Source organism: Schizosaccharomyces octosporus (assembly GCF_000150505.1).
Source record: "Schizosaccharomyces octosporus yFS286 unplaced genomic scaffold supercont6.1, whole genome shotgun sequence".
Taxonomy (NCBI): Eukaryota; Fungi; Ascomycota; class Schizosaccharomycetes; order Schizosaccharomycetales; family Schizosaccharomycetaceae; genus Schizosaccharomyces; species Schizosaccharomyces octosporus.
The window spans coordinates 1,502,118-1,524,055 of record NW_013185619.1 but is presented as its reverse complement, the minus strand read 5'-3'; the positions used below and the strand labels follow the sequence as shown (position 1 = coordinate 1,524,055).

Genomic DNA, 21,938 nt, shown 5'->3' with positions numbered 1-21,938 from the left:
TTTATTATTATTATGACCTTGTTTATCGGAAAACTCGGTGACCTTACGTCTAAACACCGAATATGTTTACCGAAAACCCACCAAATGCAATCAACTCATTTCGCGTCTTGTTAGAACAGTGCGCGTACCTGGTAGGCCGTAAGAAACCCTCCAAAATGAAATCTGTGTCTAAATCCCTGTATTTATTCCGTCATATACAAACAAACCAAGTTTTATTTTCTATGAAACAAGTTTTGAAACCGACGCAATTGTTTCAATTACCGTTCGCCAAGAAAGAACAATCAACAGCTCCTTATGGAATGCGTCCTCCACGGATTCGCAAAGATCACTGGGTCCCAATCTTGAAGGCGGATTTCGAAAATGATCAGGTTGTTACATCCATAATGTCTCAATTACTAAATTATCGTCGATATCGGTCTATTCAACCATTAGACAAGGAACTTTTAGCTATGCCCGTATCTCAAAGGAACCGTTTGTTGATGCAACAACAAGTTCCTAACACAATTGCCGATTTGGCTGATATTCTCAGAAAAAAAGAACTCACAAATGGATCCGTCAATATTCAGTGGAAAGATCAGACAGACAGTGAATATGCTGATTGGCCTGAATCAGTCAAAATGGATCCCAGAAGAATTACAACCACACGCGGTTTCCGGCCCTCTTATCCTTCCTCTTCTACTATTGAAAGCATGGAATCAACGGTGAGTGTCTAAGGCTTTTAGTGCTCCACATACACTCGAAAAAAAAATAACTTCGCGTATTTCTATCTGTACCTATTCCATATATATTTCACTTATCCCATCTCTACCTCTTTCGTTTTGGTCTTGACCCTGCTAGTGTTCTATGTTTTTCTACATACATGTCTAGCTGTCATGTTTAAGGAAAATATAAAATGAATAATTAATTTTGATGAATAAATATAGTACAACTATCCGGTATAAGTCAACCAAAAAATTTATAGTGCTGTCGTGATAGTAAGACTTTTGGAATGAATTAATCCACAAGGAGGTAAGCCTTTCATGAAGATAAGCAGATCATCCACATACTGTTCTGATTTAGTAAAGTTCTGATATGTTTTGGCATGGGGCGCTGGTAAAACAGTAAACAGTACCGCAGTATCTTGTGTGTGTTCCTTGATCATTTCGTTCATAATAATATACTGGGCTCTCGACGAAAGATTATTGAAGCTGAAATTATCATCTAGATCTTCATTTTCCATGCTCTGGTGTTCGCTAGAATCGGACATTTGGGGTTGTGTATCATAAGGTGTTTCAAGGGAATTATGGGAGCAAAATCGATTAAGTTTAGGAAACGAGTCATATTCATCGTCAACGGATGAAGGTTGGCTAAAAGGATGAGCTTGTTTTAGGGATTGACCAAGTCGGAAACTCAAAGGAATGCTCAGCGGTGGAGCACTTCGCTTTCGAGCACTGGATGCCCCAAAGTTATAGTCAGAGTATTTACGATGGATTAACGAATTTTTCGAAAAAGCCATTGAACTATTCCGATGTCGTGAAAGATCATTCCACCAAGGGTCATCTTTTAGCATAAGCTCTATAGTGGCTGCATTTTCAGGTGAAATGGGCTCATTTTTCAAGATATATCTATAAGCTTCCAAGTTGCTTGAAGAAAGACACAGAACTTTCACTTCTGCTTTCATCCTGAATGTCTCTAGTAATTGTTCCAAACTTTCTTTTTCAGCTTTGATTTCATTCTCGTGCTCTACGATAGTAAGCAGCCGTAACGTGCAGCCCTGTTTCCACTCAGGTGATGTGTGTAATATCCAACTTAATTGAAAAACCATTGTGTACGTCTCTAAATTAGTAGCAAATAAAGGCCTCGTCCTACTCGTATTTGATTCCAAATTTGAAGCCATGTGTACGGGAAACATATCAATGTATCGTTTTGTTCCTTTTGTCTGAGGCCACTGCAGTCTATCAAATCCATAAGTTACCATCACGTCAACAAGACCAGCTAGAATGTCTTCTAGAATTTGAACCCATTTAACTGGTAAAATTGCATGTTCAGCAATGTGGGAGTCCGACATATCTTTGGCACTAGAAGACTCGTCATCATCTTCAAGAGTTTTGTGCTTCGCTGCATCAATCTTTTTGTATCTTGTGTTTATAAACGTGAGTACGGCAATATTTGGACGTATACCTCCTAGTCCAGCTGATGAAATAAGACCACGAATTCCCCATACTTCATCGGGTGCAACAGTAAGATCCACGAATCCCTTGATGTCTCTCTCAAGAATGAACTCATGCCATAGTTGTTGCTGTCTTCGCAATTCTTCCATACTGGCTTGAAAATCCTTAGACACAATTACATGCCCTAAAATGTAAAGTGACCCTGGAAGATTAGCATATTTGAGAGCTGTGTACTAACTTACCTTTTTTCAAAGAATTGCAAAAACGAATTATATTTTCCGAGCGGTTTGGATTATTTACGAGCAATAAAATCTGTGGACGCCAATACTTTATATTCTCTTTCGTTTTATTAGTATGCAGAAGGTACTTTCGAAGTTGGTGATAAATAATTCCTTGTGAAACATCACCCCAGTTTTTTGGAGGACTTGTGAAGTAGATGACAAAAATCAATAATCCAGCAATCAAGAACGAGACAAACGCGTTTATTTGATCGATATAAAACATGATCCCGAAAGACAGAGCGCACCCAAAACCAGTAGTAAATCGATTAAAAAACGAAAAGGTAGGACGAAAGTTGGGAGTGCTGCTTAATCTTAATAATAGACAGGCCAAGTTAATAAATCCAAATGTTAAGAGAAAAGTCATAGTTATCATTGACGAAAGCATGTTTATGTCCCAATAAAGACTAACTTGAGTAATCACATACGTTAAAAATATGGCACGAAACGGTATGTCTTGTTGTTCAGATCCTTTAGCAAATAGAAATAAGCCGGGGATCAGGTCATCACGAGCTATAGCTTGTAGCAGTTTAGCAGCACCAAATATACCCATAAAAGAACTAAAAGCTCCACTAGCTAATATACCTGAAATGATAAGTAAAGGATGCAAACTGATATGTTCGAGCACTTCCATGTCAAACAAAAGACCGGATCGAGTGACAGATGCACCAATACAAAGAATAACGGTAAGATACAAAAGGAAGGTTGTGAATAGAGAAGTAAGGGTCCCTTTAGGAATTGCACGAGAAGGAGCCTTCAAATCACCAGACATACTCGCACCAGCTAATAAACCAGCAGTCGCAGGAAAGAAAACACCGAAAGTACTCTTGAATGATTCCTGGAGATTTGAATTTAAGTCCTTTGTATAAGATGAACGTAAATTATCGACAAAGGTAGACAACTTCACGCCTGTAAAATAGAGATCGAGACTAGGATTCTTGAAGGGACGAACCAACACAGCCGAGATGGGAATGGATATGGTAGAGAGGATAATGATTATAAACAGCGCATTCGATGCCCTCGCGAACGTTGCAGAACCTAAGCAACACAAACTGCAACAAAGGATTAATACGACAGTAGTATAAGTAAAGTTCCACCAAAATCCTTCTGGGATAAGTTTAAGTACTGTGCCAGAATTTTTTCCAACCAAACCAATTACAGGCTCAACAAATCCGGAAATGTTCATACCGGTATTCAAAATCTGACCAACGTAAAAAATGAAGCCAATGGAACCACCCATTTCAGGACCAATGGACCTGGAAACAGCGTAATATGCACCACCGCCTCTTACCATACCATTTGTGCAGATTGCTGATATCGACAAACTTGTGAGGAATCCTATAGTGTAACTAATAACAAGCATTACTAATGTCTTTAAAACTCCTGCTTCTCCTACGATCCATGGAAACCGCAAGTACAGTAAAATAGATAAAACGTTTAAAGTAGTAGGTATAAAACAGCCTTCAAAAGTTCCTAGTTTTACTGCATCTCCAGACTGTTCATTTTCCGCAACTGTAACACTTCTTGATAATGGAGGTAAGTCTGAGACGTTGAGACTGTTATAATTCTCACATGGTTCTTGTAGTAAAGGACTTGATGATTCCAAATTCTCTTGGGTTTCCCAAAAATGTCGAGCATTTCTTCGGGAAAGCTGGTCTGACAGAAATTCGATTACTTGAGTGGATTTTGTCAGTAACCTTGCCATTGTGTTAAATTATAACAGGCGCTAGCGGCCAAATTAAATTGAAATGTATAAAATTCGCTGCTTCTTAAATACTTGTCCTCTACGTTAATATGTTGATAGTTTGAGATACTGCAGTTGGGCACTTAAACAGTGATCTCTTTGCTAAGCAATTTCGCAACCATGAATACTTTAATATCTAAAATCGTTTACTATGTTAGATAACAATAAATATGGAAAACCTATTCCAGCTGTATTAAAAAATAAAAATATGAATATAACAAGAGATTCCCCAAGACAACCAAACTATTCATGGTTTTGTGAATCTTATTACATCAGACATCCATGCACAATGCAAAGCATCGAATATTGTACAAATTTAGCAATCCATCATTGACAACCAACGTTTGTATGAACTTGTAATTTCACTCTCAATTGTTATATATACCTCTGACAATATACTGTTTGTTTCGAACGACATTAGAACTGTAGAGAAAACAGAAGGCAGTAGTAGTAGAGTCCACTCGATTTTGCTCATCAATTGGTTAGTTATCCCATCGTTCTCTTTCGAAAGTGATTCATTAATTATATGTTTGGAAGAAAATCAAAAAAGGGCCGAATTATATTTTAGTTCCATAGTATAAGTATATCAGACTTTTATCATTCTCATTTTCCGACTGTTGCTAAGGAAGATTAAAACATACTATCTTGATTGTTTCATAGACTCTTGTGAGGTACTGGTGGACATGAAATTTCCACCGCGTATTTCACCTTTGGCTTTACTTGGGAAGGTAGGGAAAAATCTTGGATCTTTAGGTCGAGGAGACTCGTAAAAAAATGGGTGAAGCAATGCTTCTTTTGCCGATATGCGCTTAGCTGGATTAAGACAAAGAAGGCGTTCCATCAAATCATATCCATTAGCTGTCAGGTTCTTCACAACTTCTCGTAATCTATTCTTCGTTTTTATTGTCGGTAGTTTTATTTTACTGGCATGAGGTAGTAATCTGTATTGGGGCCAATCTTCTTCATCAGGATACCCCAAAATATTAAAAATCTTGTGTGGTTAGTAAATTTGGATACATTATATTAATACTTACCTTATGCAACTGATCCAACTCGTTTTTTCCAGGAAAAAGCGGAGTTCGATTCACCATTTCAGCAAATATACACCCAATGCTCCACATGTCGATTTCTCTACCATAACTCGGAGTACCCAGCAAAAGCTCTGGGGCTCGGTACCAAAGTGTAACAACAACGCGGGTCAATTTTGGTTTTGGTTCGGACGTTGGGCGAGCTAAACCAAAGTCAGCAACTTTGATCTCCCCTGTATTATTCATCAATAAGTTTGACGGCTTCAAATCTCGATGTAGGTGCCAATGGTAATGGATGGTGGCCGTAGACGCTAGTAGCTGAAGCAATAATGTTTTTACTTCAGATATAAGAAAATCCTCAGGCATATCATCCAAAAGAAATTTCAAGTCATGTTCCATAAACTCCATAACTAAGTATATATCTTTCAAATCATTACCAACTACGACCTTCTTCAGTTCCATCACATGGTCGTGTCGAACACTGTTTAATGAATGAATTTCCCTTAGACTTGTGATTGGGAAACCAAACCCATTAGGATCGAACTTTATCTTCTTTAAAGCTACTAACCTTTCCGTCGATTTCTCCTTTGCACGATAGACAATTCCATAAGATCCTTCTTCTATTTTGTTCAAGATTTCATAATCCTGAATACCATCGCAAGACCCCAATCGAGGTACATTGGCTGATAGATAGGACCTGAAAGATAATATATTTCTATCTTCTTTTGTTGTCTCTTCTTCCAGTAGTTCGCGTTTCCGCTTTCTTTCAAGTTTGCGTTTCTTTTTCCATTCAAGTTCAGATTTTTGGTTTTCAGAGGCAAATTGATCATTTTCTAAAGAATCCCATTTTGATTGTGCCATTTTCTATCTTCTTTTAGTCATAAACATAAATGAACATTCCTCACTGTAGAGTGATCAGTGATGGGAAATAGCTCACACTACAATAGCGTTTCTAACTGCTAATATGTAGTGAATTTATTATCTCGATAAAGCAAATTTTATTTACTTACTGAACACAAATACATGGAGTAACCTAAAAGCAATTACCATGGGTTATGAGACCTCTTCATCTCTACTCTTCCATACCTGGATAGGCATACTAATATATCCACCTACCATGAAATTAAATTAACTAGGCTACGAATGAAACTTGTATGATCGCGAAATTGCAGAGGCTACACGTTACAATACTTCCTAATATAATTGTGGTAATGGCTTGATATATAATTACCAAAAAAAACCCTGATATGTGGTAAGGAAGGAGAATCAATTGTATAGATACATAATGAACAAAGCCAACCACATTTTAACGGTAAGACTTTTGTTGACGAGCACGAGCACCGTGACCACCGAACTATATATAATGTTAGTAAACAGATAAGATACTGATGAATCCCAAAACTAGTGTTTTGGAAACTCTTTAACAAAAGACTTACCTTCTTGGGTTCCATACGACGAGGGTCGGCAACCAACAAAGTACGGTCGTAGGTGACGAGGGCCTTCTTGAGTTCAGCCTTAGAGTGTTCGTCAACGAACTTTTGGTAGTAAGCAACGATAGCCTTGGAGATGGCTTGACGGATGGCATAGATTTGAGAAACATGACCACCACCAGAAACGCGGACACGAATGTCAACGCCAGCGAACTTGTCGGCACCGGCAACCAAGATGGGTTCATAAACCTTCATACGCAAAATTTCGGGTTGAACGAGGGAGAGAGGAGCTCCGTTAACCTTGATCAAACCCTTACCGGCCTTGCAGTGAGCAACAGCCGTGGCATTGCCTTTCTTTCCAAAGCACTGAACTGACTGCATGTTGGCTCGTGGATGGTGGTTCTTCTGTGGTGAACTGCTGAAACAGAAAAGTTTCGACTTTGGGACCACCCTTAAAAGCAGTCACATTTTATTTGTACACATAGATATCTTGGTTGCGGTCGGTAATCTATATAGCGAGGATTAACGCGCATGTCTTTAGGAAAACAAATACGTTATTAATGCTTTTGTTTACAGTAAAAAATACTTAGAAAAATGTAGTTAAGCAAAATGTAAGTTTTACATCTCAAAGATTCAAATTGTTTGATTAATTTGAGTGATTTAATTTTTGTTTTTTTTTTGTTTTGAGATGGTTACTTATTTTCTTGTTATAGCAAATCAGTTTTCCAAGTCAATGAATGACATTTATCTTTATGCAGGATAAATAATCGGGTTTTTCGAAAATATAAAATAAAATTGAATGAAATCGTAATACTCACCATGTTTTCCAAGCTGTAAAAGTTATATGGTCACTACATATACTTGGATTATTCATATTTACTAGTGACATATTTCTAAATTATCAACAATCTTAATTGAAATTCAGTTGAACTGACTTCTTATTACTGTTGTTATTAATTTTATGAAAATAGTCATTCACTTTTGTCTAGCAAAGCACCAAGGATATAAAAGTTTACATGCACAATGAATAAATAAAGTAAAGTAGTAAGTACACAACTCCGAATTTGAAGATTTAGATGCAAAAATCTCGTGTATGTATAACAACTAAATCAGCAATCGTAAAGTTTTTCTAACGGTCGAAAGTTTATTTGAAATAACGACTTGTTAAAATCGCAACTTCCAGCAGTCGTTTACTTATGTATTAATGCAACACAGACACATCAAATATTCGTCCTATCTTCCTCCCTGTCTAATCATGCACGACACACCTTACACTATATGAGAATACTACGGTACTTACTTTAGTACTACTACTAAACGCTTAGTTATAGGAGCGATTTCATAAGAAAGGATTTCGATAGTTTATTTTATTGTATGAATACCTACAATCAAATCAATTGGTACCCTTTTGTAACAGTGATACAAGAGGAACGGAGCATATACACAAAAGATTCGATAGTAAAAATCCAAAAGTCCCAGAACCCCAAACATATTTAAAGTCTGCGACCACGACGACCACCCTTTCTGCGAGTAGAGTCGGTAGGGACGGGAGTAACGTCTTCGATACGACCGATACGCATACCAGCACGAGCCAAAGCACGCAAAGCGGCTTGAGCACCAGGACCAGGAGTCTTAGTGGCAGTACCACCGGTAGCACGGATCTTGATGTGAAGAGCAGTGATACCAACTTCCTTACACTTGACAGCAGCGTCTTGAGCGGCCAACATGGCAGCGTAAGGAGAAGACTCATCACGGTCAGTTTTGACCTTCATACCACCAGTAACACGGGTAATGGTTTCCTTACCGGTCAAATCAGTGATATGAACGAAAGTATCGTTGAAAGAGGCGAAGATGTGAGCAACGCCGAAGACGAGCTCTCCAGAGCGGATTTGAGGGCCAACGTTGGTAGCCATTTTTGTGGTTGGTTCCGGATACTTTACAACAACGTGTTTTCTTTTCTCTGTAAATTTCGTGTTACCATACCCAAGAAACAGTCACAATTTTCAAGTCCAACATTTGTGACTGCTCTTGGAGAAACTTGTGTTCTTTGACTTGGAAACCAAACTTCAACACCAGACATCCACCATCATGGCTGTAGCATCGTCGACGGTCCCTTCCAAGGAGCAAATCTTTGCTCCCGAGTCTCTTTTGAAGAAGAAGAAGACCCAGGAGCAATCTCGTGAACAACGTGTTGCTGCTGCTGCTGAAAAGAAAGGTGTAAGTATATATGAGCAAAAATAAAAATTTTGCTTAAACGCAAATGAGACAAAGTGTGTGTGAAGTGAAAGACATGCTTGCTATTCTTTAGTAATTAGCAAATCTTTTACTTCTCAAAAGAAAAACAGTATGATGACAACTTTTTTTGGAGAGCTAGCGCCGCGATGTGCTTCCAGTATACCATCTTTCGGGACTGACTGTTTTACTTGTAATTCACTTTTCTTGCATCCAAACAAAAGAATCCTTTTGTTTTTTTTTAAATTTTTCTTGGGGAATAGTAACTAACATTAATTTAGCTTCGCCAAAAGAAGCGCGAGCTCATTGCCAAGCGTGCTGAAGCTTATGACGCCGAATACCGTAAGGCTGAGCGTGAACAAATTGAACTCGCTCGCAAGGCTCGTGCTGAGGGCAACTTCTATGTCCCTGATGAGCCCAAGTTGATCTTCGTTATCCGTCTTCGTGGTGTTAACAACATCCCCCCTAAGGCCCGTAAGATCATGCAACTCTTGCGTTTAATCCAAATCAACAACGGTGTTTTCATCAAGTTTAACAAGGCTACCAAGGAAATGCTTCAAGTTGTCGAGCCTTATGTTACCTATGGTATCCCCAACTTGAAGACTGTTCGTGAGTTGATCTACAAGCGCGGTTTCGGAAAGATCAACAAGCAACGTATTGCTCTTACTGACAACTCCCTCATTGAGGCCAATTTGGGCAAGTACTCTATCATGTCTGTTGAGGACTTGATTCACGAAATTTACACTGTTGGCCCTAACTTCAAGCAAGCCTCCAACTTCATCTGGCCCTTCCAACTCTCTTCTCCTTTGGGTGGTTTCAGAGCTCGTAAGTTCACCCACTTCATTGAGGGAGGTGACACTGGTAAGCGTGATGAGCACATTAACACTCTTGTTAGAAAGATGCTTTAATTTTGGTGTAGATGTTCAAAATAACTATATCGTTTCTTACTTCTAGTCTATATGTAAAATTAACCTGTAAAACTTTTTTTTTGTCACTTAAGTATAGTAGTCATGAATTTCCAGATTTCAAAGTATGTAGATACTGTCTAAATAGAGAAACGGGGTATTGACTGTGTGAGATTCGTGCATCGCATAAGCATTTCTTCATATGCACTTACCCAGTTTTCTTGGTCGTTTCAGGAATTTCGCAATTATTGTGCCAAATTTTGGAAGACTTCAGACATTTCATACAGCAATTGTTGCACAAGTAAGCAATGCCACAAAAGTAGCTCGAAAACGCAAAGAGAAGTTGATTTTGGAGCAAGGTTTCAACAAGCAAACCATACGCCAAAAAAAGAGGTTAAACAATGAATCCAGCTTACGAAATGAAAGTTATGTATTAGCTCAGAAAGTTTCCAGGTTACTGAAAGGCGAGCAGCCTAAAGCTGCACTAGATTTGATCGTGAAAAAATCATTAGCCCCCAAAACCGTCGCTTACAATCACTTGTTGGAATATCATTTAAGGAAGGGCGAATATAACTTTGCTTGGTCTCTGTATAACATGATGAAGAAGTCAATGCAGGTGCCGAATGAATTTACATACACAATTCTGTTACAAGGATTGTACTCTATATTGGTTAATAATGAAGCAGCCAGCAAGCGAAAGTTGTCGGAATTAATAAAGAAGGTATACAATAACTTATATCGATCCAATTCTTCGGTTACTCCAAACGCTATTCATATCAATATACTGGCTCAATGCTGTTTGAAACTGAAGGATGTCGAATTTGCAAATGATATACTACTGCAACCGAAAACAAAGCTAGACTCCTCGATTGCTTCAAAAATTATGTATTTATATCTTGATGTTGCCGAAATGCAACCTAGTCATTTCGACGAGATGCATAAGTTTGCTAATGATTTATGGAAATTTACAGTCTCGAAATACAACGAAAATGAGTTTGTAATTCATGAAGATCTACTCTGTGCCTTTGCAAAAGTTTTGAGTACTGCTAAAAATGAGAACAGCAAGTTTCTAGGCTTGAAGATCCTACTGCAACAGGTGGACGCGCCCATGCAGTATCCTATTCAAGAGCCTCATCCCATGTTGCCTGGTCAATGTTGTGAAGCCACATCTCGATCATTAATCACAGTACTTTATATTCTCAGACAATTGGGCGATGTCGCTTCTGCTGATTTCTACTGGACATTTTATAAATCAAGAATTCAGTGGCCCCCTGCGATCCAGGCTTTCCATGAACGTCTTCGAATTTATGTCGAATCAAAACAAATAAATAAAATTATGGGATTACTACGTGAAATGAACGAAATGGGCCTTTTACCTACCGCTCAAACTATGGCAATAGCTATGTCTCCATGCCTTCAACGAAAATATTCAAAGTTCGCTCAAAAAATTTGGGACCTGGCTCCTCCGAATACTGAGAAAATAAAATGGGTAAAAGAGTTAATCGCTTCTTAAGGATGGTATAACTAAAAGTTGCGTTTACTTTGAATAGAATAATATCCATAAAGCAGTAACCTCCACAATAATTCAATTATGAATACTTTCTTATTGGTTTATAAATTTTTCATCATGTATTACAGGTGTATCTACGTTAATGGCTAGCTTCACAATCATGCATAATCATATTAGTTTATAGGAGTCCATCAACCAACGCACAATTATGCAAAATGCTTCCATAGACTGAAATCTATAATGCAGGGCTTTAATATGGGGAGATATCATCCTCCGGATGAAGACGGCAAACGTAGAAAGCGAATAAAAACAAAAAATGTAGTTCGATTTGAGATGCCTTTCGCGGTATGGTGCTACCAATGCCAAAATTTAATCTCCCAAGGCACCAGGTTTAATGCCGAGAAAAAGCAAATCGGTTCATATTACTCTTCCAAAATATGGTCGTTTACCTTTCATTGCCATACTTGCTCTAATGCAATCGAAATACACACAGACCCAAAAGTAATTATTTGATTCAGGTTATAGAATGCTAACTAAACGCTATTAGAATACAGAATATGTAGTATGCAACGGAGGGAAAAGAAGAATTGATGCTGCCAGTACTGGCACGATATCCAGCGTTGCAACCGATGGAAATGGAAATCATGACCCATTAGAGGCATTGGAAAAAAGTGTAGCAACCCAGAAAAAGAAAGAAGATCAGAATACGGAATTGGAGCTTATTTATGAAAAAAATGAGAGACAATGGGCAGATCCTATGACTGTTTCTCAAAAACTTCGAAAACGATTTAGGGTATGCAAATTTATACGTCTAACATATTAACAGCGTATGTAGGAAAAAAAGAAGATGATAAAAGAGCAAGAGCAATTAGAAAATGAGTTGAAGGATCAAGCTGGTCTTGGTTTCAGTCTTTTACCTCCTACAGTTTCGGACGAAATAATTGCTCACCATTTAGTTCGTCATGAGCGCACAGGTTCTCATATGCCTACAAATCCTGACAACAAAAAGATATTTATGAAGAAGAAAGAAAGGTTTGCCAATTTTGATGATACAGCCTCCCCTACCGGTTTTCTTCGGTTTCCAAAAGTTTTGGATACAAAAAGTACAGGCGATAAGGTAACTAACCTGAAGGAGCATGTTAAAATTCCCGAGAAAAATTCTACAGCATCTCTAGTTGAATATGGAGAAAGTGATGAATCTACTTGATTATTTATCAGGATCTTTAGCTATGTTATCTTAAGATGTTTTTTAAGTGATCAAAAATTTTTAATAAAGTTATAATCATCAGTTATTTCATTATTCATAATTTAGACAATAGAAAAGCATTATACTCCATTATTTGCGTTAGGTAATTCTCTTGTACTTTCTAGGATCTTTTCTACTCATTCGGATTGGATCTCTCATTCCTTGACCGCCTTCCCAAAAAGCACTTTTCTGACGACGCGTTGTAAAGTTTCCGCAATGCGAGCATGTTCCTTCTTTGGTGTACATAGACTCAAAGGAGCAATAACCACAGATAATTCGTTTGGCATATTCATTGAGGTGATCTTGATCAATATCATGACACTTATCGCAAGCATAGATTCGATTACAGCACGGAAAACGAAACCCTAGTAAGTTAGTTAACTAATTTCAGAGTAAAGGATGACTGTACATACACCGATATGACTTCTTGTAGTGTTCACAAGCACCGCGATTAGGAAGGGGCGTACCCTTTACGATCCCGAGATTTTGTTTGTTGCTTTTATTAGAAGGCTTCCTGGAACCAAGTGCTTGTTCACGTTGCTTCAATAACTGAAATTTGGTATCCTGAAAGTGGACTAACGTCCTTGTCCTGCATGATCTGCAAAATTGAGCCATGGGCTGCATAGAAGAAACTCCTTTAAAGACTATTACTTGCTCATCTGTACATTCTAAACATGAGACAAAACAATCAATGGGCATAACATCAACAGGTGCACATCCTATTAGATCAAGAACACCCAACCTTGATGAATTTAGATGAACAGTTCCAGGCAACCATATGACTTGCAAACCATTATTACACTTTGAACAAGCCAGGGAATATTTTTCTTGTACAGAAACCTCATTCCCGTAATGACAGCGGACACATTTTATCACTAGTTTCAATCTAGGTGCTTTTAAAACACCTACATTGATCAAATTAAGATTTGTTAGCTCAAGAGAGTAGTCATTTCCTTCAAGTTGCAATGGTTTAGCTTGTTTGGGTATTTGAGTGTTCTTAAAGGTAGTGACTTGATTATTATCCTGATCACAGTCTTCTTTTCCGGGTATTTTTTGTTGAGGAATAGCTGTATCTGAGCTACCTAAGCCCTTCTGTAACCCGACTTCTTTCTCATAGTCTAAAGATTTCATCTTCGTACTACTAAATCCTGATCGAGAAGAGTCCTTGGGGAGAACTATCTCTTTGATTCTTAAGTCCGAAAAATCATCAAAGACCTTTTCAGTGGATTCAGCAGGTTTTTTCTTCGTCTCAGAAGAATCTGGTTTACCTCGTCCATTATCTGAAATAGGTTCCGAGGATTCTATTCCTCTCTTCGCAAAGGTATCCCATTTTTGTAAACATGAATTAAACACACTGGTTATAGTTGTATCTGTATTTTTAAAAGATGAATTCACGTATTCATTGAGCAAGTTTTGTAGGTTTTCCTGGCCTTCTTCAAGGATGAACTGAACATGATATGGCACAAGCTTGTCCACAATCAATAAAATAGAACCTTTAATAGTTTGTACTGTTAAATAAAGTTCCGTGTTTGACTCACTGTATATGAAGACATCCGTTAACTAATTGTTCCTAAGGTCCGTATCTGTTTGCTGAACTCAACTTACACAGTTTGGGGACGTAGTCTTTGACAAAATATTCTTATTTGTATATCCCAATTCGGTGCCATTCAAACTTGTTATTTTCTAAATTCTTCAAAATACTTGGTGTTTTCAGGATTTGATAAGGAGTAGGAGCTACCACCAGTTGTATAATTTATATGGAGTAAACTATTAGTTCGGATATCAAATGTCCGATGAGTACTTTGATGAACTTTTTGATAAAGCTTTCGTGTATATTCACGATGATGAAACACTACAAAGCTCTACATTGCGTGGATTGCAATGGCTAGGAGAGGTAAGTTTATTGAGGGTGATTTTGATGACTTACCATGCAGGCTAAAAGATTAGAAGAAAAAGGACTTTATATTAAGTCTTATGTGTTCTATCTGAAAGCCATCAAGTTGGCTTATGAGATTCCATGCCGGTTTGAAATCTCAGTTCAATCCGGTGCGTACTCAGATTTCAAGTACTTTCAAAAGGTATTTACAGGAGAAGAAATGGATAAAAGAGAGTGGTTTTAAATATGAGATACGAATTGATCCAATGACCTCTCCATATCCTTTGTACATCCTCATACTTCGTCAATCTCAAGAAGCTAACACGATGTAGCAAACGCTTGCCCTCATTCAAAAGATTTTTAATTTAAAAAGTAAATTAGCAGTGAGGCATTATCTACCTTGTATACCGATCCAGTCAGCCAAGAAACTGACTAAAGATAAATCAAGTAAAACCTTGTTTTTGAATCTGTACTCTGACGAGAGCTCTAAGGAGTATGTGCTTTCCAAAAATACCATACATATTCCCGTTTCACTGTTCTCTTCAGAATCTATCGCTGAAATTGATATTTATCTTAAAAAGGTCCCGTTTCTTCCAGAGGTTACTATCTGTTATAGCTTAGAAAATCATTTGGATGATATTAATGTTTCTTATCGTATTTATTCTATTCTAACGACTCTAAAATGGAAACCACAGCTGCTCACTTCCATGTCTGAAAAAAAATTTCATCAAGATGAAAACACTCTTGAGTACTTACCTATTGGTCTTACTAACCTTGGAAATACGTGCTATATGAATTGCGTTTTGCAATGTCTTTTCGCATGTGGTGAGCTCATTTCGCCGATGTATCACAAGTCGCAGGCTCTTGGAGCCATTAATAAAGGTAATCCTTTGGGATCCGGAGGAAAAATGACAGTGGCTTTTCTTTCTTTAGTAAATGAAGTTTTTCAAAGAAAGGGAAAACGAGTTGTATCTCCAAAGCGATTTCTGGACGTTGTTCAGTGTTTGAACAGAGATTTTAGTACTGACGGTCAGTGTGATGCGCAGGAATTTCTGAATTTTTTACTTGATAAACTGCACGAAGACTTGAACTGTAACGCTTCCCGTGCTCCCCTCTCTGCTCTTTCTGATGAACAGCTTAGTGCCCGTGAAAAGTTGCCTCTTTCCTATCTTAATTATGTTGACTGGAATCTTCACGTTCGTCACAATCTAAGTGTAGTCGAAGAAAGTTTTTCAGGACAGCTCTGCAGTCGAATACAATGCACAGTTTGTCAACGAACGTCTACTACATTCGCTCCTTTTACTTCTCTTGCTATTCCAATTCCTAATTTATCTGAATTTGTAAGCTTACACGAATGTCTCCGACGATTCATGGCTTATGAAGTTTTAGAAGGACCTAATGCTTGGTTTTGCCCCGTGTGTCAAAGACGAAGACCCGCAAAAAAAATGATGAATATATCTCATTTATCTGATTACCTGATAATACAAATACAAAGGTTTCGTAACACTGTCGTAGGTTGGAAAAAGGACGATACTCCTCTACAATTGAACTTTCGGATACCCAGCAACATGCTCATCCCTCCTTGTTTCCAGTCAGGAATGAATTACGATCAATGTAGCTACGATTTGTTTGCTTTTGTGAGTCATTACGGTCAACTTGGCAATGGTCACTATACGTCGAACGTTTTTAGTGAAAGTCAGTGGTATCGAATTGATGATTCCATCGTTCAAAAAGTGGATGGCTTTGCAGCGCTTCAGCGTGATTTTTCTTCTTCATATATTCTGTTTTACAAAAAGAAAGATGGCGTGAGTAATTTGGAAAAATAAAGCTAAAGGCTCGAGTTTTGTAATAGATGATACGATATGCTTATTTATAACTACCTACATTTTTGTTCTGTTGTTCTGCTTCTCACCAAATATTCTGATTACTTCGTCCATAACACTCAAGATTATTATGGGTAACTTGGACGTAAAGATCGACTTTTATGAAAAAGATTGAAAATAAATAAAATCTTGTTCAATTTTTAATTTGACATGAAAGAAAACCTAGTCCGTAACCTTTTTAGAGGATTTGATATTTTGACGAGCAGAAGATTTCTTCTTTTTGAAAGTTACTTTCGGCAGTTTTTCTTCAGTATTAGAATATTTAAGTGTACTATCTCCAGAGTTGTTCTCTGCGTCTAAGGTTTTTTGTCTAACTTCGAAATGAATGAAGGCTTTCTCTTCATTCTCGACAGACTCCCTGTTTCTTTTTAACGAAGAGACTTCCTCTTTTATTTCTGAATGTTTCTCTTGTTCTTGTTCTTGTTTCTCCTCTTTCTCTTTTTGTATATTAGCTAATTCATTATTTTGTTCGGCAGGACCTTGTGTTGGGGTATAGCTATGCGAAGATGTCGCATCCTGACTAGCATCTGGAATGTCCCAATCATCAAGCGTACTTTTCTTCTTTGCAGGATGTATTTTCAGCTTTTGTGTCTTTGGTCTTTCGTAAGATGCTAAAGCAGATTCAGAAGCACTACTAGAAATTGAAGGCGGATTTTCTTTAGTATTACTTAGTCGCTTTAAATTAGATGAGTGGATCTCATTCATAAACCGTTTCAGTGCATTTCTGTGTTTAAAGCTTTGTTCATGTTCCCGCCGAATAAGTTGAGTATCTGTAACAAACTGAATATTACGTTAGAATACTTTCAATATAGCTATCGTTTTAGCTTACCTGTTGACAATATTTACAAAAATATTTGGGAATGCTCTTCCAATATTCAGCCATGACTTTTAAATCAATATGTAGTTCCCACTTTGCCAGTCCACCAATGCTTCGACAAAACGTTTTGGATTTCAAGATTTAAACCAAAAATGACAACAGTTCCAATAACCTACGAGTTGTTGTCTTCAATTGAGCCAAGGAAGTGGTTGAAAAATACAGATTTAGGTGGTGAAATCACTTCTCTAAGTTTCGACGACAGTGGAGAATTATGTTTGGCGTCTTCTACGGATGATACATTAAAACTTTATAACTGTGTAACAGGAAAGTAAGTCAATTAGCTGACGCGCTTGACGGAAAGTAATATTTTTTTCTAAGTAAATTATGATGTTTATTAACTTGCAAAAGATTTGTGAAAGAACTTGCCAGTAAGAAGTATGGAGCTCACTTGGGTCGATTTTCTCATCATTCTAATTCTCTGATCCATGCTTCTACTAAAGAAGATGACACGATTCGCTATCTTGATGTAGTTACGAATCGATATCTTCGATACTTTCCTGGGCATAAACAAGCGGTTACTTCCCTGGATGTCTCGCCCTCTGATGAGATATTTCTTAGTGCCTCTATGGATAATACATTACGACTGTGGGATTTTCGGTCTCCTAATTGCCAGGTATGGTAGGATTGATAGCAAAATTGGCGATCGTTTTACTGACATGTTAGGGATTACTGAACGTAAGCTCACCAGTGGTGGCTGCGTTTGATGCTACTGGTTTAATTTTTGCTTGTGTGAGTGAAAGAAAATATAAGATCTCTCTTTATAGTATCAAGACATACGATTCACGGCCGTTTCAAGAGATCCCCTTGACATTTCTTCCTCCCCATGTAAGCATTTCAAACATCGAGTTCAGCACTGATGGAAAGAATATTTTATTAACGACTGCAAACGATTATCATTACGTGGTTGATGCTTACAGTGGCCAGGAATTGTTACGTATACCAGCTAAGACAAATGCTAGAAGTGCTACTAAAAATCTTTCTTTTTATTCTTCGGCTTGTATGTCCCCAGATAGTAAGTATTTATTTTCTGCCAACGACGAAAAGCATTTAGCAATCTACGAAATACCTGAGATGAAATCAAGTCAATATTCAGACACTTGGAATATGCATGAACTAATGGCAGAAGTCAAGAATACGGTTCCCTCAAATCCACATAGCTGTATACCTTTGACAAAAAAAGTAGATTGCCCTGAAGTGCCTTCTATAGTTCGATTTAATCCTCGTCATGCACAACTTGTTACGGCTCACTCAGGTGTAGTATTTTGGAATTAAACAATATTATTTCTTTTGTATCATTTCGTTTTTTGTTATTAAAAAAATAAATAAATAAACATTTTAGAAAAGAAGGTATAAGCGTAATAGTACATAATATAAACAAAGAAGTAAAATGAGAAATCAGATATGCAACCAGTCATGAACAAAGTTTCGAAACTTTGCAGATCCTTTATAGAAAGACTTATTTTTTTCGCGCAGGCCATCACGTCTTAGAACAATGACTTTTCCTGCCATATTGCTGACGATAATAATTTCCAATGATTTTCCACCGAAGGTCTTCTCTGAGTTCTTAGACAGTGGTTTTTTCCAGTCTCTCTCAGGGCAAACGTATCCTTCCGATTGACTAACCTCCAAAGCTGTACTTGCTGGAGCAATGATCGCCGATGTGAGCCTCTCTGTACAAATTCGAAAAGTTTCAATTGGCAAATGACGAACAATGCCTCTTCGTTTATGTGTCGAAGAAAAAAATTTGTACGGAAGATGCCATAACATAACTTCGTTAGAGCCGGTTTTGCTAATGATATAGGAGTTGTCTTCATTCAAGCGAGAGAGTATTTGGCCATGTGCACGGTGTTCTTCACCGAGTTTTAAAATCATACATCTATTTTCAACGTCGAAAATTCGAACTGAAGTATCGTCGGTAGAAACCAAAACATAAGTCTTGGAATTGACATCTCCGGGTATGGCATTGGTGCATTGCAATCCGGTGATTTTACTCTTTCTATTTCTTGAGGATGATCGATGAATGAGCCATGAAGAAATATAGCGAAGTTGATCCACATCATATAGAACGCACATTCCATAAAACAGCCCTACGATGATGCGTTGGCCATCCGGTTGAAAACATATGGTGGAAATTGGATATTCTAATTGATTCCAATGCAAGATCTTCTGCTCCAAAACGGACCACAGGTGGATCCGATGATCCAATGTTCCTGATACAAAGAATCGGTCGTCTGTAGGATGAAACGAAACGCATGTTACAATCTCATTGTGTTGAAAGAAGGCTAAACATCTATCCAACATAGGGTGCCAAAGTCGAACAGTGCGATCGCTTGATGCAGTTAGCAAAAAATCGTTTTTGCTCCAAGAGATAGAAAGTACTTCAGCTTTATGACCATAGCAGCTTAAAACGGGATTTGGTTCAAATACACTGAAGCCAGTAAAATATGAACTTTTTTTTGAGATTTCTTCATGAAAATAATGGTTTCGATCTTTCTTATTCTCAATGACCTTCCATACTCGAATAACGGAATCCTTTCCGGCGGTGGCTAGGTATTTTCCGCTCGAACTTATTTCAGAAGCCCAGAGAGAGCTCTTACAGTCTGCTGGATCGCATCTATGAAGTCGCTTTCCAAAAAGCTTCTTCTCATGCGATGCTTCTGTACAACCGGTATTAATCACCTGAGAGACAAAAAGTTTTCGATTCAAGGTCATCTCATTTTTGGGCATTCGTTTTCTATGAATTGGGACATACCGTAAATGATCTCGGCTTAAAACAGGGTTATTGTTATGTTTCGGGTATAGGTATTGAATACTCTCTTCGTCATCGTTTATCGGCTGTTCATTTTCCTCTACTGCTTCTGCGGCTGTAGAGGAAGATGAGTTTATAGTTGTTTCGGCCAGACTTAAGTCGTCGGCTACATCTGAATTCGATTCATTTTCTGATTGATAGTTAAGTGGAGACGAGGTACTTGAGGAGTTTTCATTTAAAACTGTATCCATTGAAATTGTCTCGTTTTGATTTCGTGGGATTATTGTCGGATTTGGTGGAACAGGTCGTTTAGGAAGTCTTTTTACATTCACCGGGCTTGGTTTTCTAACACTTCCTTCAGGGTTCCGAGGTGATGATGCACTTGTTTGCCATGGGTCACCTAACATACGTTCCTTAAATTGGCCATCCTGCAATAAAACTTCCATTTTGAAATCCACATAAAGCGGACTTTTTTTAAGATAGAGTTGTAAAAGTCTTTTCTGGCTTAGATGGGGATTTTCACGAACGAAATGGATTATATAACAAGCGAAAAAGAAAAAAATAAATAAAAAAGAAGAAACCCCCGAATGAATAGACCAAGTTTATGAGTCCTAATGGAATTGTGCTAAAACTTGTTGAGAAAGCACTCAAGCACTAAAAAAAAAGTGCCAAAGTCAATTGAATGCTACCGGCAATATTTTTTCGCTTTTTTTTTATAAAGAAAAAAGTCAATCAAGACCTGTTGGTATTTATTATTTACGTTTAATGATCGCAGATTTATTGTTGGTACTCAATTTGTCACTATGATGTGAAAGGCGATTTTGTATGGAGGCAAGTATAAACTATGGGGATAAAGATCAAGAAAAATAAAGAGAAATATTGGTATGAAATGCCCAATTTCATCAAAGAAATATTTGTTTTCTTTTATTTTTATTTTTTTAATTCAAAGGTGGAAAAGAAATTCCTGAGATGATCCATTTGTCTTTTTACTAGATCAGATAGGTGCTAAGGTGGAATATGTCGCTTGAACGAAGGATGTCATTTACAAGCTAGAATAGAGATTCCCCTTAAAGAATGCATCTGATTTGTTGATTTATTCAAGATGGTTCGCTTCAGCTTCATAACTGCGAATTTATTCCATGTTTCAGAAATCAGATTTAAAAAGAAACCCAGACGATTCAAAGGTTGTAGAGTAAATAGATACGCGAAATAAAGATGAAATCAGATTCTCTTATGGATAGAAAAAGGTATAGTGTTTCAGGATTCAAGAAATTGACATTATATCGTTGCTGTCATCGACATTTAAAAAAGGAGTCCTTACACAACAACCATTGACATCCTTTCTCCAAAGGGTTCCTTCCTTTTAAAAATTTCAAGTAATTAAAGATAAAAGATATATATACATATCTAAATCAAGTGGTTTGCCAAAGGAAATGATCTACTGTACCTATACCTACCAACCTACCAATTCTATTTATTTATTTTTTAAGAATAACGACCGTATTTTGTATTGGTAAACCTGTTAACGTACATTATTAATTTACCGGATATAGTTTAACGTAAACCACTAGAGATCAGTATATACGTGTTTGTTTAGACATTATTCTGCGCGTCGTGTTTTGTCCTCCGGACAATCGTACTTTTCAATTGTCTTGGTTACTAGCGGATCCTTTTTGATCTATTTGTATTCAAATTTACGCAGAGCAGAGTCGACTTAAATGAAAATCTTGAGAAAATTGATATGTTTTCCGGATTCAATCACATGTTCACAGGATTGTAGGCTTGTTAATTCTTCTTAGAAGGGGATCTTCAAAGTTAGATTATATAAAAAATCATCTACAAACAATGTGAGCGTCAATTTTGCAGAGTTACTGGACTTCAACATGCTTTTGCAGAATGCACAAAGAGGATCCGAATTGGCTATGTCCTTCCCCATTATCTCAGTCCCGTATACGTGCATGTATTTATAAATGAAGACATTTATACTAAGTCATCTTAGTGACAATTCAGTAGCAGCTGCTTTTGGAATT

General features: G+C 37.5%; 13 protein-coding genes across 13 annotated transcripts; 6 read left to right on the top strand and 7 right to left on the bottom strand.

Moving 5' to 3' along the window:
• Positions 1-82: 82 nt before the first annotated feature.
• Positions 83-2,871, top strand: SOCG_03236 (uncharacterized protein). Its single transcript, XM_013161724.1, has one exon. The coding sequence runs from the start codon at positions 156-158 to the stop codon at positions 711-713; it is 558 nt and encodes a 185-aa protein (XP_013017178.1). The 5' UTR covers positions 83-155; the 3' UTR covers positions 714-2,871.
• On the bottom strand, positions 863-4,360 carry SOCG_03235 (arginine transporter Can1). The gene is made up of 2 exons (XM_013161723.1): positions 2,393-4,360; positions 863-2,352 (listed from the first exon to the last, which is right to left on the bottom strand). Exons 1-2 carry the CDS (start codon positions 4,131-4,133, stop codon positions 956-958), a joined length of 3,138 nt encoding a protein of 1,045 aa, XP_013017177.1. The 5' UTR covers positions 4,134-4,360; the 3' UTR covers positions 863-955.
• Positions 4,294-6,335, bottom strand: SOCG_03234 (cmgc/cdk/pitslre protein kinase Ppk23). Its single transcript, XM_013161722.1, has 2 exons — positions 5,207-6,335; positions 4,294-5,163 (listed from the first exon to the last, which is right to left on the bottom strand). The coding sequence occupies exons 1-2, from the start codon at positions 6,059-6,061 to the stop codon at positions 4,813-4,815; spliced, it is 1,206 nt and encodes a 401-aa protein (XP_013017176.1). The 5' UTR covers positions 6,062-6,335; the 3' UTR covers positions 4,294-4,812.
• SOCG_03233 (40S ribosomal protein S16) lies at positions 6,286-7,084 on the bottom strand. Its single transcript, XM_013161721.1, has 2 exons — positions 6,637-7,084; positions 6,286-6,554 (listed from the first exon to the last, which is right to left on the bottom strand). The coding sequence occupies exons 1-2, from the start codon at positions 7,009-7,011 to the stop codon at positions 6,507-6,509; spliced, it is 423 nt and encodes a 140-aa protein (XP_013017175.1). The 5' UTR covers positions 7,012-7,084; the 3' UTR covers positions 6,286-6,506.
• Positions 7,085-7,960: 876 nt separating this feature from the next.
• Positions 7,961-8,616, bottom strand: SOCG_03232 (40S ribosomal protein S14). The gene has a single exon (XM_013161720.1). It carries the CDS (start codon positions 8,541-8,543, stop codon positions 8,124-8,126), a length of 420 nt encoding a protein of 139 aa, XP_013017174.1. The 5' UTR covers positions 8,544-8,616; the 3' UTR covers positions 7,961-8,123.
• Positions 8,617-8,653: 37 nt separating this feature from the next.
• Positions 8,654-9,815, top strand: SOCG_03231 (60S ribosomal protein L7). Its single transcript, XM_013161719.1, has 2 exons — positions 8,654-8,847; positions 9,144-9,815. The coding sequence occupies exons 1-2, from the start codon at positions 8,719-8,721 to the stop codon at positions 9,768-9,770; spliced, it is 756 nt and encodes a 251-aa protein (XP_013017173.1). The 5' UTR covers positions 8,654-8,718; the 3' UTR covers positions 9,771-9,815.
• An 83-nt stretch (positions 9,816-9,898) lies between these two features.
• On the top strand, positions 9,899-11,397 carry SOCG_03230 (uncharacterized protein). The gene has a single exon (XM_013161718.1). The coding sequence runs from the start codon at positions 9,970-9,972 to the stop codon at positions 11,278-11,280; it is 1,311 nt and encodes a 436-aa protein (XP_013017172.1). The 5' UTR covers positions 9,899-9,969; the 3' UTR covers positions 11,281-11,397.
• Positions 11,389-12,613, top strand: SOCG_03229 (complexed with Cdc5 protein Cwf16). Its single transcript, XM_013161717.1, has 3 exons — positions 11,389-11,778; positions 11,825-12,070; positions 12,113-12,613. Exons 1-3 carry the CDS (start codon positions 11,518-11,520, stop codon positions 12,482-12,484), a joined length of 879 nt encoding a protein of 292 aa, XP_013017171.1. The 5' UTR covers positions 11,389-11,517; the 3' UTR covers positions 12,485-12,613.
• Positions 12,494-14,216, bottom strand: SOCG_03228 (zf-CHY type zinc finger protein). The gene is made up of 2 exons (XM_013161716.1): positions 12,937-14,216; positions 12,494-12,888 (listed from the first exon to the last, which is right to left on the bottom strand). Exons 1-2 carry the CDS (start codon positions 13,652-13,654, stop codon positions 12,623-12,625), a joined length of 984 nt encoding a protein of 327 aa, XP_013017170.1. The 5' UTR covers positions 13,655-14,216; the 3' UTR covers positions 12,494-12,622.
• Positions 14,108-17,097, top strand: SOCG_03227 (ubiquitin carboxy terminal hydrolase Ubp4). Its single transcript, XM_013161715.1, has 3 exons — positions 14,108-14,417; positions 14,458-14,601; positions 14,732-17,097. The coding sequence occupies exons 1-3, from the start codon at positions 14,310-14,312 to the stop codon at positions 16,223-16,225; spliced, it is 1,746 nt and encodes a 581-aa protein (XP_013017169.1). The 5' UTR covers positions 14,108-14,309; the 3' UTR covers positions 16,226-17,097.
• On the bottom strand, positions 16,250-17,379 carry SOCG_03226 (WW domain-binding protein 4). The gene is made up of 2 exons (XM_013161714.1): positions 17,112-17,379; positions 16,250-17,062 (listed from the first exon to the last, which is right to left on the bottom strand). Exons 1-2 carry the CDS (start codon positions 17,163-17,165, stop codon positions 16,445-16,447), a joined length of 672 nt encoding a protein of 223 aa, XP_013017168.1. The 5' UTR covers positions 17,166-17,379; the 3' UTR covers positions 16,250-16,444.
• SOCG_03225 (Set1C complex subunit Swd2.1) lies at positions 17,035-18,491 on the top strand. Its single transcript, XM_013161713.1, has 3 exons — positions 17,035-17,427; positions 17,508-17,772; positions 17,823-18,491. Exons 1-3 carry the CDS (start codon positions 17,252-17,254, stop codon positions 18,429-18,431), a joined length of 1,050 nt encoding a protein of 349 aa, XP_013017167.1. The 5' UTR covers positions 17,035-17,251; the 3' UTR covers positions 18,432-18,491.
• Positions 18,121-20,691, bottom strand: SOCG_03224 (WDR44 family WD repeat protein). Its single transcript, XM_013161712.1, has one exon. It carries the CDS (start codon positions 20,352-20,354, stop codon positions 18,555-18,557), a length of 1,800 nt encoding a protein of 599 aa, XP_013017166.1. The 5' UTR covers positions 20,355-20,691; the 3' UTR covers positions 18,121-18,554.
• Positions 20,692-21,938: the final 1,247 nt, after the last annotated feature.

Coding starts and splice junctions, on each gene's coding strand:
- SOCG_03231 (XM_013161719.1), top strand. CDS start 8,719: ATGGCTGTAGCATCGTCGACGGTCCCTTCCAAGGAGCAAATCTTTGCT. Junction 8,848..9,143: donor CTGCTGCTGAAAAGAAAGGT/GTAAGTATATAT, acceptor ACATTAATTTAG/CTTCGCCAAAAGAAGCGCGA.
- SOCG_03228 (XM_013161716.1), bottom strand. CDS start 13,654: ATGAAATCTTTAGACTATGAGAAAGAAGTCGGGTTACAGAAGGGCTTA. Junction 12,889..12,936: donor CTACAAGAAGTCATATCGGT/GTATGTACAGTC, acceptor CTAACTTACTAG/GGTTTCGTTTTCCGTGCTGT.
- SOCG_03233 (XM_013161721.1), bottom strand. CDS start 7,011: ATGCAGTCAGTTCAGTGCTTTGGAAAGAAAGGCAATGCCACGGCTGTT. Junction 6,555..6,636: donor GTCGTATGGAACCCAAGAAG/GTAAGTCTTTTG, acceptor CATTATATATAG/TTCGGTGGTCACGGTGCTCG.
- SOCG_03226 (XM_013161714.1), bottom strand. CDS start 17,165: ATGGCTGAATATTGGAAGAGCATTCCCAAATATTTTTGTAAATATTGT. Junction 17,063..17,111: donor TTTGTAAATATTGTCAACAG/GTAAGCTAAAAC, acceptor CGTAATATTCAG/TTTGTTACAGATACTCAACT.
- SOCG_03232 (XM_013161720.1), bottom strand. CDS start 8,543: ATGGCTACCAACGTTGGCCCTCAAATCCGCTCTGGAGAGCTCGTCTTC.
- SOCG_03227 (XM_013161715.1), top strand. CDS start 14,310: ATGTCCGATGAGTACTTTGATGAACTTTTTGATAAAGCTTTCGTGTAT. Junction 14,418..14,457: donor GATTGCAATGGCTAGGAGAG/GTAAGTTTATTG, acceptor CTTACCATGCAG/GCTAAAAGATTAGAAGAAAA. Junction 14,602..14,731: donor ATTTCAAGTACTTTCAAAAG/GTATTTACAGGA, acceptor AACACGATGTAG/CAAACGCTTGCCCTCATTCA.
- SOCG_03234 (XM_013161722.1), bottom strand. CDS start 6,061: ATGGCACAATCAAAATGGGATTCTTTAGAAAATGATCAATTTGCCTCT. Junction 5,164..5,206: donor AGTTGGATCAGTTGCATAAG/GTAAGTATTAAT, acceptor TAACCACACAAG/ATTTTTAATATTTTGGGGTA.
- SOCG_03229 (XM_013161717.1), top strand. CDS start 11,518: ATGCAGGGCTTTAATATGGGGAGATATCATCCTCCGGATGAAGACGGC. Junction 11,779..11,824: donor AAATACACACAGACCCAAAA/GTAATTATTTGA, acceptor AAACGCTATTAG/AATACAGAATATGTAGTATG. Junction 12,071..12,112: donor AACTTCGAAAACGATTTAGG/GTATGCAAATTT, acceptor CAGCGTATGTAG/GAAAAAAAGAAGATGATAAA.
- SOCG_03224 (XM_013161712.1), bottom strand. CDS start 20,354: ATGGAAGTTTTATTGCAGGATGGCCAATTTAAGGAACGTATGTTAGGT.
- SOCG_03236 (XM_013161724.1), top strand. CDS start 156: ATGAAATCTGTGTCTAAATCCCTGTATTTATTCCGTCATATACAAACA.
- SOCG_03230 (XM_013161718.1), top strand. CDS start 9,970: ATGCACTTACCCAGTTTTCTTGGTCGTTTCAGGAATTTCGCAATTATT.
- SOCG_03235 (XM_013161723.1), bottom strand. CDS start 4,133: ATGGCAAGGTTACTGACAAAATCCACTCAAGTAATCGAATTTCTGTCA. Junction 2,353..2,392: donor TTGCAATTCTTTGAAAAAAG/GTAAGTTAGTAC, acceptor CTAATCTTCCAG/GGTCACTTTACATTTTAGGG.
- SOCG_03225 (XM_013161713.1), top strand. CDS start 17,252: ATGACAACAGTTCCAATAACCTACGAGTTGTTGTCTTCAATTGAGCCA. Junction 17,428..17,507: donor TATAACTGTGTAACAGGAAA/GTAAGTCAATTA, acceptor AACTTGCAAAAG/ATTTGTGAAAGAACTTGCCA. Junction 17,773..17,822: donor TTCGGTCTCCTAATTGCCAG/GTATGGTAGGAT, acceptor CTGACATGTTAG/GGATTACTGAACGTAAGCTC.